Raw genomic sequence first — 12426 nt, 5'->3', positions numbered from 1 at the left:
CCTTATTAAGGCAGGCTTAGACCGGATACCGGCTGTTGCGCTGTTGATTATGATGATGATGAAGGGCTGCAAATTGCATGGCACCGACAACATTCAGGTATACCATTTTTTACAATGAGATTCGCTCATATTTTCTCATCTTTACAACAGTACAATACTGATGCATAAGCAAATATCGGCTTAATGATAATAACAACCTCGTTAGGCCCTCGCAATAGTCAGACTGAGTTCTAGGTAGGGGTGGTCTAACAGTAAGACTTCATCTAGCATCCGCCAATATTTAATCAACTCCAACATTTTTGGAGTACAAATTACTAGGTCAACTACTTAACTTACCCTTCATGCGAGAAATGTTATGGCACACTCTACGCATGCAGTAACAAAGAAATGATCTTATCTCCTCTAGGATCGCATTTGTTTTTTTCCGCAGCAAATACATGTATATTAAGCGTTCACAAGCTAATAAAAGTTCAAAACCAGGTGATCCTGCATGCGACGCCAGATCCCTTAATTCTTATGTTGGCGAAAAACGTAGAGAATCATAAGTGTGGCTTCGAATCCCAGATTCGAAGCCACTGATAACCGCCAGCTCCGTGAGATTACCGTTTAGGCATTACTTCGCGGGGTCGGTTTGCCTTTGGGCACTCATGCTTTTCGTCCTTTGACCCTTCCTCCTTTTCATCCTACGGGAGCTACTACCGTATTTGTACTTATGTCCAGAACCAGAGCGCTCAGCATCAGAACTCGACGACAAAGACGAAGTCGGGTGGAAGGAGGGGGGGGGGGCGAGCCGGGGTCACCAAAAAAAAATTAAAATTCATATATTAGTTGTTTTTATTTATATTGTGAAATACTAGCCAAAAGCCTCGGAGAACATCCGATCTGTGGCTCAGCGAAAATCCAAGAGAAAGAGAGAGAGGGCTCGAAGGACGTGTTGCTTTTATCCTTGCATTATTACCGACGAGGGATAGCTGATTGATCGCTGTACGAGAGATCGTTTTCCAACTGCCTGAAGATGGCACGACGTGAGGCGTGGAAGCACTAACAGAACGGCCTACCGACGGCAAAAACAAGTCTTCATTTCATTTCTTTGGTATACCGAGAGGGTAGCTCTTGTTAAAAGCTTATCCCATAGCGATTTTTTTGTCAGGAATGCTTCCTTCACAACCTGGGCGCCGAAACGTTGGGGTGTATCCGGTGTTTAAAACTACGAGCCCGGTTCTCGCTGCCATTTCTAGAATCCGTTTCCCCCTTGGAGTCTGATTGAGTCATGCCCCATTCAAGAGCCCTGGCATTAAAACCACCGCCAACCAGGATTCGCCCCTCCGTGCTCGAAGCGGCGTCCTCCAGAGCATCAAGCCGGCGTCGAAAGTCCGGCATCGTCTCATTCGGCGTCAGGTCAACGCTAAAAAACGTTGTCCCTAAACACCGGATCCAGACAAACCCGCCCCCCCGGCCTTCGGCAAGAACAAGAAGTCGAACGTTGTCCCCAACCCAGATGGCAGCGGTGCCCGATAAGTCGAGATATCATGAGGACGGGTCCTTGTTTCAGCATTTACTTCCGCAGCGAACTGTGCTAGCAATTGGTGAGCGGTTGCACTCCGGTGCATGTTAATTTGCAAAATGCGGATCATGCCGTTCGCACCCTAGCCCTTTTTAATTCCACCCTGAAGATCGGACACCGTCCCGAGCCCGCAGTGTGTGCGACGCTTTCACCAGACACGCCACGATTCCTGCAGAGAACACAACTCTCGCTTTCCTTGCAAGTCTTCGCTTGACGACCCACTTGGCCGCATCTCATGCTGTCCTCCTGTCCGGACCCTTGCAAGCTGCTGACGTGTGTCCATAGTCGAGACACCTGTAGCACTTGGTGGGGACTATCCGCATTCGTACCCTGCATACTACCCATCCGATTTTGATTCTCCCGCTGTTAAGGATTTTCCTCCATATTGTTCGGGGACTTTCACCACGGCGAGCTTTTGGTCTCGAGCATTTACAGAGGTAATACCTACCGGTCATTGGTTACCTCTGGATATTCACGCTTTACTTCGACCTTTTCTGTGAGGCAGTCAAGATCCCGTATTTCTAGAGAGCACATGGATTCTTGACTGGAAACAAAGCCTTCTCCCCCAATAGCCCCTTGACCGCTTCGCAGAACGTGCCCTTGTTGGTGGTCTTTGGGCCCAGTTCGACGAGAACTCCACCACTCCTCGTTTTCCATGTCGAAGACACCTCTGTTGCGTTCTCTTCGGGTTTGATCCTGTAGCGGAATTCACTAACGACTTCCGCAAATGTCTTGCCTTCCGTCGGCTTAATGAGCAGAGCGACTGTCTAGTCCTTCTTCGCTTTCTCGTTTTTTCCGCTCTTGGCTTTTGGTTGGCAGCCTCCTTGTTTTTGGAAAGACGTGTTTCTGGCGACGGTGTCCGTTGTTTCTTTTCTTCCTTTTTCGCCTTCTTTTTTTGGGCCCTGGAGACTACTTCGATAAAGTCTCCTTCAGGCACGTCGTCCTCTTTCCGCTTTTCCCTAGTTCACCTTGCAGAGGGCTATCTGCGGTCCGTTTGACGCAAGCAGCATTCTCAGCGGGGAGTGCGACTGTTTTTGCTTTACAATCGTCTTCCGCTGCTCTCCACGTTTGTCTATAAAAGGAAATGCGGTCCAGTAGTTCCTCCAGTTCCATCAGCCCGTTTTTGACGCCCTTTACTGACGCTCCTCTGAAGGAACGTTGCCGACCGCATACGTTTCACCATTGCTGCGCACTTTCTGATGAGCCTTTCCTCTTCGGCTCTAGCGAGGACGGTCGAATGCACTTCCACTCGATTTGTGTCCAAATCCATCTGCTCAGGACTAGCGATTCTGGCTGAGCTTACTTCCAGAACAGGGGCACTGCAAGGTATTGGAGTTGCCATCTCCGCACGGTCAGTCGCGCCACTTGATAAGGCTTCCTCTTTATTTGGGCGTCCTGGAGTCACATCGGGTATGTCAGTCCTCGTTTCCTCTTTCGCTGATCGCTGCGGTGAACGACCCATTTTTGTGCTCCGCCCAAACGCACTCAGCTCTTCCTCCTTGCCTGTTGTTTCGTCGTTGTTTTTTATAAGTTTATGAATATTCTCCATGAAAAAGTAACCAGCGCATGCAAGGGAGCGGGCTGCAATAGTCAGGAACGGGTATACCCTCGGGGACACAGCCCCTACCCCAGTTCCCTAAGGCCTGACCTACACTTAGCTGATCCCGGAATTCACGGACGGATCAGCGCTCGCTCGGGGCAATGTGGTCTACTAACACCGGTTCAAAGCACACGTCCCGACTAGGGTCCCGAAGGGGCTGGCTCCTGACACTCTGTGGGTTCTGTTGAAGAGATTCCCAGCTCCAACAATGTTTACATACATATATTGCTCCCCACTGTCGTAAGAGGCGTCAAAAAGAGATAGACATTTGTGGGCTAGCAATCTGTAAATGTTGAAACTTTTTTTTTGCCGAAACCACAACAATGCATCAGATAGAGACTGGAATGTGCGCACACCCCTTGACAATGATAACGAGGGTCCTCAGAATCTTCGCTTTGTCCAGCTCGAGCGTCCATTCCAACGATACAAGCTGGACATTTAGGGTCTAAGTGAAGTAGATGATGGTGAGACTCTAGAAATTGCCCCACTACTTCTTGTCGCATTTATGGCAATGTCCTTTTGTACTTTGCAAAGCAAAGTGGTAGCAGATGCGAATCCAGTGTTGGGTTGTTGCTGTCAGCTACCTCAAGACGCGCTTTCTTAACTTGCAAGCCGGTTTCTGACGGATTTCTGACTGCTAGATTTCGGTCCAGGTTCAGGAGCATCACAATTGCACAGTGCTATGCGCCAGCAGAGATTTCCGATATAGTGGAGGGGAGGGATGCTTTCTACCAGGAATTACACGCAATTCGGGAGAGGTGATATTGTTATCATGATTTGAATACCAAGGTGGGCTCTGTCAACAACTTGCTCGGACATGTGATGGGGAAGCGCGGTATTGGCGACCGTAACGATAATGGTGATAGTTTTGTATATTTCTGCAATTTCCATTGCCTCGTCGTTAGTGGCATATTGTTTGAGTACAGGACCTGCCATAACGTCATTTGGGTTTCAACATCAGAGCAATGAAATTGATCACTTTACCATCAGCACTAGCATGTGCGTAACAAGAGAGTACCTGACATCGGTTTCGAAATGGATTACTGATGATCACTGATGGTTACTTACGTTCGCGTGCGTGTTGCGTCCGCCACTTTTCACATCCTTGGAGAGCTACGACTTCCCAAATTCAATATCGACCTTTTGTAGGATCCATCTGTCCCTCGATAATGGCAGAGCTCTGACCGGAGGGCAGGTACTCTGAGTAGCTCACCTGAGAATATCGGCGAGCATTGGGCCTCCATAAAGAATGCTCTTTTTTCGGATGCTATGCTAGTCGTCGGAACTGGTAAATCATAGAAGCTGATCAATGACCGGAAGGGATTGAAGGCTCTAGGGATCGTTGTGAGTGATAGCAGGCTTGGTGCGCTCGAACTTCGATACCGAGCGAAATCCCAGGAAGTTTAACGTTGTGTGCGTCGTCAAGAAAGTATTTGGAATTGCGCTGGTCAGGGAGCGAAAGATGCTACAGAACGCAATAATTTCAGAAGTGGATACCTTTTACCTTTTACCTTTTTTAAGAATTGGGGAGTCTTAAGTCCGCATCCACTTAATGCCGAACCGGACCAAATGGAGAGCAACTTGCTCCCACCCTTTGTGGTCCACGGACTCCTCTTTTTAAGTTTAACACCCAAGGTTCAAAAAGTAAAAGAGGGATGAAGACGGCTACGGTTTCGTACCAAAGCAGAGGCAACTCATCAGACGCTGCCTCACCTGTTTTTGCTCGATTTCAAGAAGAGCTTTCGACAGCACCAACAGGGAGTGTATCTGGAGTACTCTACGTAGGAGAGGCATTCGGGAAAAGCTAATAGCTATTATCAGGGTGGAATATAATGGCACAAAATCTCGCCTGCTGTAACGAGATAAAATCTCAGAGGAATTTCTATTGTTCGAAAATCGGGGGTTGGTATTGGCTACTCACCTTTTGGCTACAATTTGTGAAATCAGCCAAAAAATTATGAATACTTCATTTCTGTTATATTCTATAGATAAAGGAGCAGAAAATACTTCAAGAATTGACTGCATTGCACCAGATGGAGGCTCTGGAGTTTGTCTACCGTCTAAACGGTGTCCGTCCTTTCTGCAATGGACTATTAAGAATGTAGATTCACCGGGATTTGTGGCACATTTCGTAGAATTACGTACTATTTGTGGCAATAAAACTGTTGGAGGACAAACTGTGGTAAGTTTGAAAAAAACCTGGACTGAACTATCTTTTAAAGAAACTGTTTTAGATTTGTTGTTCTGGCCCTTATAACGGCGCATCACAACCATCTAGTAAACTTCTTGCTTCAAATTCTGCACCGCCGTCGGATCCATCTTCAGGGAATAGGTTGAATATTTCAGATCCACTGAGTGCAATTATCCAAGAACCTGCCGAAGAGCTAGTTGGTACAAGTAAGTTTTTATGATATAATGACAAAGGGGTTCTTTTGTGTAAAAAAACCTTCATAAAATTGGTTCATTGTCTGTCCATTTATCTGTTACCCGTATGCGCACTTTTCTTTAAAATCATTTCATCTGTTGACATGCATGTAGTGAATAAAACGATTTTATTTTGGATTTAAATGATTTCCAGCAGGTACTTCTTGAATTCCAGATGCATTAATTCGAGTCCTCTCGGTTCAATGTCCGCGTCCGCTAGATATCGTGTATGACAAACCTTCGATAACTTACTCCCTAAATATATAAAGTTATCCACGTTCCCTAAGTTGTATTCACAAATCATCTCTAGCTTTCATCTATTCTCAAGTTATTGACCCTATCGAACTCATCGAGGTTCACGAAAGTTCCTTTGGCACCGAATAGGGAGCCTGATAAGATATTGACGTCATCAGCAAACACTACTACTTGCTTTGACTTAAGGAGCAGCGTGCTATTGATATCAACAAGGATTCTCCTGGTGGCGTGCTCAAGCGGTAATTTGACTCCAGACTCTTCGGTGTTAAAAATGGTTCAGTCCTACTGTTTTGAGTTCGCACCTACGAAGTTGCACTCGTCATGATTGTTTTTGTTTGATGAACTATTATTGGTGAAATGTCAAACTGGAGCATAACTTTGTAGTGTCCGCGGCCTCGCAGAATGCGCAATATTTCATTCGACTTGTTGGTTTATCCTGACGCTTCCTTGGAGGGCCTTGCTTCCAACCCGAAAGTTGTGCTCAGTGAGCCAACGACTGCAGTGGCGAATTCTGTGGCAGAGAATGAGGTTTCCGTCAACCCCCCCCCCCCCCCCCCCAAATACTACCAAAGTTATTACCACTAATCCCTGTGAAATCTCTGTACTTACCCCTAGCATAAACACTGGTAAAGTTTCCTGTCAGGCAATTCTTCCTCCACCTTCGCAGCTTATTCCAGCGACAGCTCCAAAATTTAGTGGACCAGACTCCGACTAATAAAGCGAAAGTCCCGCTCTTGTATGATCTCGTAACCCAGAGGAAAAGTTATCTGGGCTTCATAATCATCATCAACGGCGCAATAATCGATATCCGGTCTAGGCCTGCGATAATAAGGAACTCCAGACTTCCTGGTTGTGCGCCAATTCGATACCCCTAAAAGCGGTCTGGTGTCCTCACCTACGCCATCGCTCCATCTCAAGCAGGGTCTCCCTCGTCTTCTTTTTCTACCATAGATGATGCTCTTATACACTTTCCCGGGCTGGATCACCCTTATCCATACGGAATAACTGACCCGCCCACCGCAACCTGTTGAAACGGATTTTATCCTCAACCAGACGATCGTGGTATCGCTCTATTTTTAACCAATTCGACTGTAATTCCATCGGCCCCTGGTGACTTATGGTTTTTAAGCCGATGAATTGCAAAGGCTGTTTCTTCTATGCTTGGTGGTGGCAGCATTTGTCCGTCGTCTTCAGTTGGTAGGACCTTCAACTCGCCAATATTTTGGTGGTTGAGTAGTTCATCAAAATACCCATCGATCCAATATGCCCAGTCTGTCGGAAATGTTGTTGCATCGCCAGGATGAACATCGAGGGGTATTAGGCTTTATCCTGCTGACTTGTTGGTAAAACTTCCGCGTCTGTTTCGGTTGTTTCCTGTACTTTTCGAGTTCACAGACTTGTTTCTTTCTCCCAGGCTTCCTTTTTCCGTCTGTGGAGTCCCTTCTTCGCTCGACGGAGTTCTTGGTAGGTTTCTGGGCGTGCCCGCGTTCTTTGAGATTGCAACATTACTCGGTATGTAGCATTCTTCCGTTCTGTTGCTAGCTTACATTGATCGTCAAAGCAGCCGTTACGATTTTACTTGCTGCTGGGACCAAGTACGTTTGTGGCCGTATTAATAATAACGCTCCTCAGGTGGTTGTGAAGATCATTTGTTGATCCCTCTTCTCCAGGACATTTGTTTGCGGCGGTTATTGCGGTGTTACAGGGGGCTGTGTTATGGATGGCTTCAGTACTCACTCTCACCTGGTTTTCAGAGGGGATTGTAGGTGGTGTTGTAATCCGAGCTCGGAATACTATGCCAATGAGATAGTCATCATAATCTGCTTTGGCCTGCCTATATGTTCTGACATCAAGGCTCATCAAGGCTGAGAGGTGGCGGCGTTCAATCTACACGTGGTCAATTTGGTTGAAAGTGGTCCCACCTGGACAGGCCCATATATGTTTTTGAACAGCTAATCCGCAGTCCGTTATCATTCATATTCGCCGGAATGTGGGCTCCGTCCCTACTTGACTGTTGAAGTCTCTAAGTATGATTTTGATATCACACTTGGGACAGGCTATATTTCTAAATTTGCCTCGCAAGCGCAGAGTGCATAGTCTTTCGCTTATATTTTCAAAGCCGATAATAGCACGTGTCATTTTTTGGCTGACTAAGAAACCTACTCCGAGCACATGGTTTACTGGATGACCGCTATAATATATGGTGTAGTGACTCTTCTCCAGGAAACCGGTCCCTGTCCAACGCATTTCCTGCGTTGCTTTTACATCAGCCTTAATTGGGACAGGGTATCAGCTAGCTGCTTGACGGCTCCATCTCTGTACAGGGAGTGCACGTTCCATGTGAAAATGCGCAAGTCGTTATTCCGTTGTCGTTGCTGAGTTCGTTGTTGTATTATCTGTCCAGTCCGGGGCTCCTGTTGCGGCTTCGTAACAAATTGTTTTCCGTGTAGGTTTGTCAGCCCTACCCAACCCCTAACCTCGAGGACCAGTTGGTACAATTTGTCCCGTTTTTAGGCACCTAATCGCCGTAATCCCTCTCCTTCTGCCGCTTTTTGTCAAGAAAGAGCTCTCAGCGGTCACCACGTGGAGGTGGAGATAGGGTTCGGTAGTAGAGCTGTTGGTCTTGATTCAGCAGGCGTTTCTCAGGTTTTATGCTCCATCGTGGGTACCAACCCACGTTTCGTCCTGGGACCTATACTGAGGAGATTGCGAGGTAGTATTTCTGCATGCTCGATTTGGTGCTAGCGATGCGATCTGTGGCGATAGCTTACTTCTATAGGTTATCTTGGCCGTTAGCTGCTACGATGGCGCGGACAAGGAGCGAGAGGGGCTGTTATCAAAACGATTTCACCAAAGACTCTGGCACGGATCTCCCGGCGGTGCACTGTAGGCACGGGCGCTGGTCGTCAAGCTCCAGATCGAAAAGGAGTTGGCGCGTCCTCTCGTCTTCGATGACGCCAAACACGGTGTGAAGCCTTTACTCAAGCGCCTGATATTTATCGGTGTCGGGCAGCGTCTTCAAAATGTCCGCCACGCAAGCCACAATTGACACATCTAACGCGGCTACAATCCTGTATGCGTTGCTCGTAATATGGTTGCTTCAGAATTTCGCCTCGACGCGTACGAGCCACAGATCTGGCTTTCTTTGCCAAAAGGGGGTTGGGGTAGCTTGATCGTAATTACATTTGCCTCAGCAAGAGCGGCTACGGCGCTTATTCGGCATTCTTAAATGCAAATCGTTACTTTAGTGGGGTCACCAATGTGCTCTCGAGTCCTTAGGTATGGCATACGCCAATGATAGCAAAGAGTCACTAAAAAAAAATAACAACAACGGTTTTATTTAAGCGAAAGGAATTTAACAAGTTTAGCCAATTAGGTTAGGTGTTAACCGGATGGCTGCTTCAGCTCTGCTGGTCGATGCGTGCGACGTTGCCAAACATCTCGCCCCCGTGGTGGGGAGCGCGGTAAACTCCGGCCGGCAGCGCTAGAGGAACATCTGCTCTCTGAGTTGAAAAGCGACCCATTGCATTGTATAACAATTTCCTGCTTTCTGGCCGATACTCTTCCATCTTCCCCTAAGAACTTCTCCACCTTGCCCAGGGAAATTTTCAGCTGTATTTCCCGGATAATTCTTCAGCTTTGACATCAAATCCTTTTTGAGAAAATTTGATTCGACTGACGCTTTCTCCAAGGCCTACCTCCCTGTCCGTCTGTCACACGCTCTTTTTCAGAAATGGTTAATCCTATTCGGTGGAAAAGCGGGCACTGTGAATCTCCACGCATGCTATGAGTAACATCGTTTTAGGTTTGGTTTAAGGAGGGTTGGTTGGTCCTTTTTCTTCAATTTGCCTTCATCTTAAGCATTATAATGATTTTCCGTTCTAATTTCCAGAAAATCACTGCATTACCCCTAAGGGTGACAACGGTACTTGTGTTCCACTACGAGAATGTCCGCATCTGATTCGTTTTTATTTGGGATTAGAAGATTCACCAGCAGCAGTTTCGTATTTAACACAATCTCGAGCGAATTGTCGGAACAAGCGAATTGGTGATGAACCCCTAGTGAGTACTTCGAAAAATATATTCGATTTTCGACTGCTATTAACCAAATATACTCCATCGCCGATTCCCTCAAAATTTCAGGTCTGCTGTACACAAACCTTTGGTGAAATTCCCGGTACTCGTTCAATTTTCGGAAATATTAACCAAGGATCAGCTCCTTCTGAAACTGAACAACCGCGACCAGAAGAGATACCAACCACAACAACCCCTACATCGACTACAACAGTTCCAACATTAACAACTCCAGTTTCAACAGTGACTTCTTCAGAAACAATGGAAGAGGAAATTAAGGACTGCATGGTTCCAGATGGTTGGTTCGGTTCGTGCAAAGGTTGGCTCTTACAAAAATCGGTTGATACTACCAAGTGTTAACAATAATTTCAAATTTGTCAGCCTTGAGCGATTGTTCTGAATATGTCGCCCATCTGCAATCTAATCCGGGAGATGTATCTTTTGCTGCCTTATTGCGGGAGTCCAATCGTCGCTGCAAGGCGAAACCACCGATTATATGTTGTCCTGATGGAGAAGGGGCTTTTCCTCCACCGGACACCCTGGCTGATCTAGTTGATGAGGCAACACCAATACCCGAAACTCCAGAAAGAAGTTGTGGTCTAGCGAAAGAAGGTGAACAGAAAATTTTAGGAGATGTCCAAGTGGGTCATTGGCCCTGGCTGGCATTACTCGGATACGACAGTCCCAGCGACACTGAATTTCTTTGCGGTGGTACTTTGGTTTCAAGGAGGCATGTTGTAACCGCTGCTCATTGCATAAACGATGACCTGTAAGTATACATACTCCTCAGTAACCTCGGAAGGAAGAAGTATGTCCAGATTCTTGCAGGCGATCAGTCCGGTTAGGAGAACACGATTTGAGGGATGATGGGGAAACTCAACACGTTGACATACCAATTGCTGAGAAAGTTCAACACCCTGGATTTAATCCTGATACCATTCACTTTGACGTAGCAGTTATATCTTTAACTTCTGATGTTGCTTTTACAGATACTATTAGACCAATCTGTATCCCGGACAAAACCAAATACGATACGCGTTCACTGATTGGATATAGTCCATATGTAGCCGGCTGGGGGAGAACACTAGAGGGTAAGGAAAAATGGTTGAAAGGGAAGTTTATAAATGAGCATTCTTATTTTTTCGTAGGCTTTGATTCTAAAAATGTTTTAAATGAACTCCAATTGGTTATATTTGATAATAACCAATGCAAAGGACAATTTGGTGTTGATAATGTTGATGAAGGTACAATATGTGCTGGGTATTTAGGCAATAAGACGGACTTTTGCTACGGGGATTGCGGCGGACCATTGATGATGGCTGAGGTAAATTAATGTCTTTCTGTAAATGATGATTTAGATTATATTTCAGGCAGTATATTGGGTGGTTTATGGAGTACTCAACTGTATCTTTTTTATATTTTTTGTGTTTAACAAAATACTCTTCAAATTCGTTTAGTTTCTGTCTGTTTTTCGTAGAAATAGAAAGTGTCAAAGACCTCCGTGCTGGACGCGCTAAAACCACCACTAGTCAGACATCACTTTACGTGGGAGGCAAGAGTGCTAAAAGAATGACGAAGAATGCCTTGGGACGGGGTAGATAGCAGCGGCTAGGGAATGTCGATAACCTCCTGCTATGTGCTCTACCCTAATGCCGTCTATGCAGAAAATGTACGGGGTCTTCCTCCTCCCTCCGTCCTCGTTCGCTGTTTGTCTAAGAAAGAGAAAAGAGTCGTGAACCACAGTCCACTCGAAGGAAACAAACAGATGGCGCTAGGGGCCACAGTGTTGTGTGAACAGATGGCGCTAGCCGCCACAGGGTTATAAAGCAATTGCCACCACCGGAAAAAAACGAACAATTTGGAGTCGAGTTCTACTTTAACTAACAAGCAATAAACACATATTTTAGTTATGTGTCATGACTCCAAATAAATTCAGATCCGGTAAATTTCTATAAGCCACAACCCTTACTGTTTCGGGATTAAGTCTACATCTCCTCCTCCATAGTAGATAGTACATAGTACATCTCCTCCTGGACCAAACCAAGTGAGGAGCAACTGGCTCTCACTTTTTATGGTCCACGGACCCCTCGCTTGCAGCATAGCATCAAAATATACAAAAGAAAGACCACTAACGGTGTGGTCCGGTCAAACCTCATCCCTCATATCCCAAACGAAAGTTTGTTCTTGATAACTTTACGAAACTTGCAAACCTGTACGGTGAATTTCAGACTGAAAAGTATCCAATTGTAATCTGAGAAGGACCTCTGATCTACCACTCTCCTGTTCTCCACCCTCAAAGTCCCATTGGCGGCCAGTAAGGTGGTGGACTCACGGGGTGTGAACGATCCTTAAGGGGTAGCTTACAATACGAGGAGTGGCGTCCCCGAGGTGCCCGAGCAAGTAGTTCTGATCCCCTAGCTGGTATAATACCTGCGCCCTAGGTAGTAGCCTCGGTGAAGAGTGAACTGTTAATGATCGATACACGCCGGGACACTCTAGGAGTCCAAGT

General features: G+C 46.3%; 1 protein-coding gene across 3 annotated transcripts in view; it reads left to right on the top strand.

Moving 5' to 3' along the window:
* Positions 1 to 12426, top strand: part of LOC119648848 — a 39157-nt gene that overhangs the window by 23797 nt on the left and 2934 nt on the right. For 2 of the 3 annotated variants that reach the window (XM_038050722.1, XM_038050725.1), the window contains 7 exons: positions 5153 to 5346; positions 5399 to 5561; positions 9736 to 9905; positions 9987 to 10236; positions 10299 to 10686; positions 10746 to 11008; positions 11066 to 11241. In XM_038050722.1, coding sequence (XP_037906650.1) covers positions 5153 to 5346; positions 5399 to 5561; positions 9736 to 9905; positions 9987 to 10236; positions 10299 to 10686; positions 10746 to 11008; positions 11066 to 11241 — 1604 coding nt within the window. The remainder of the gene's footprint in view (positions 1 to 5152; positions 5347 to 5398; positions 5562 to 9735; positions 9906 to 9986; positions 10237 to 10298; positions 10687 to 10745; positions 11009 to 11065; positions 11242 to 12426) is intronic. The other variant, XM_038050723.1, reaches the window with a different exon arrangement.

The sequence above is a fragment of the Hermetia illucens genome, chromosome 2 (assembly GCF_905115235.1).
Source record: "Hermetia illucens chromosome 2, iHerIll2.2.curated.20191125, whole genome shotgun sequence".
Classification (NCBI taxonomy): Eukaryota; Metazoa; Arthropoda; class Insecta; order Diptera; family Stratiomyidae; genus Hermetia; species Hermetia illucens.
Note: the sequence above shows the minus strand (reverse complement) of the source record. Positions and strands in the feature narration are given on the sequence as shown.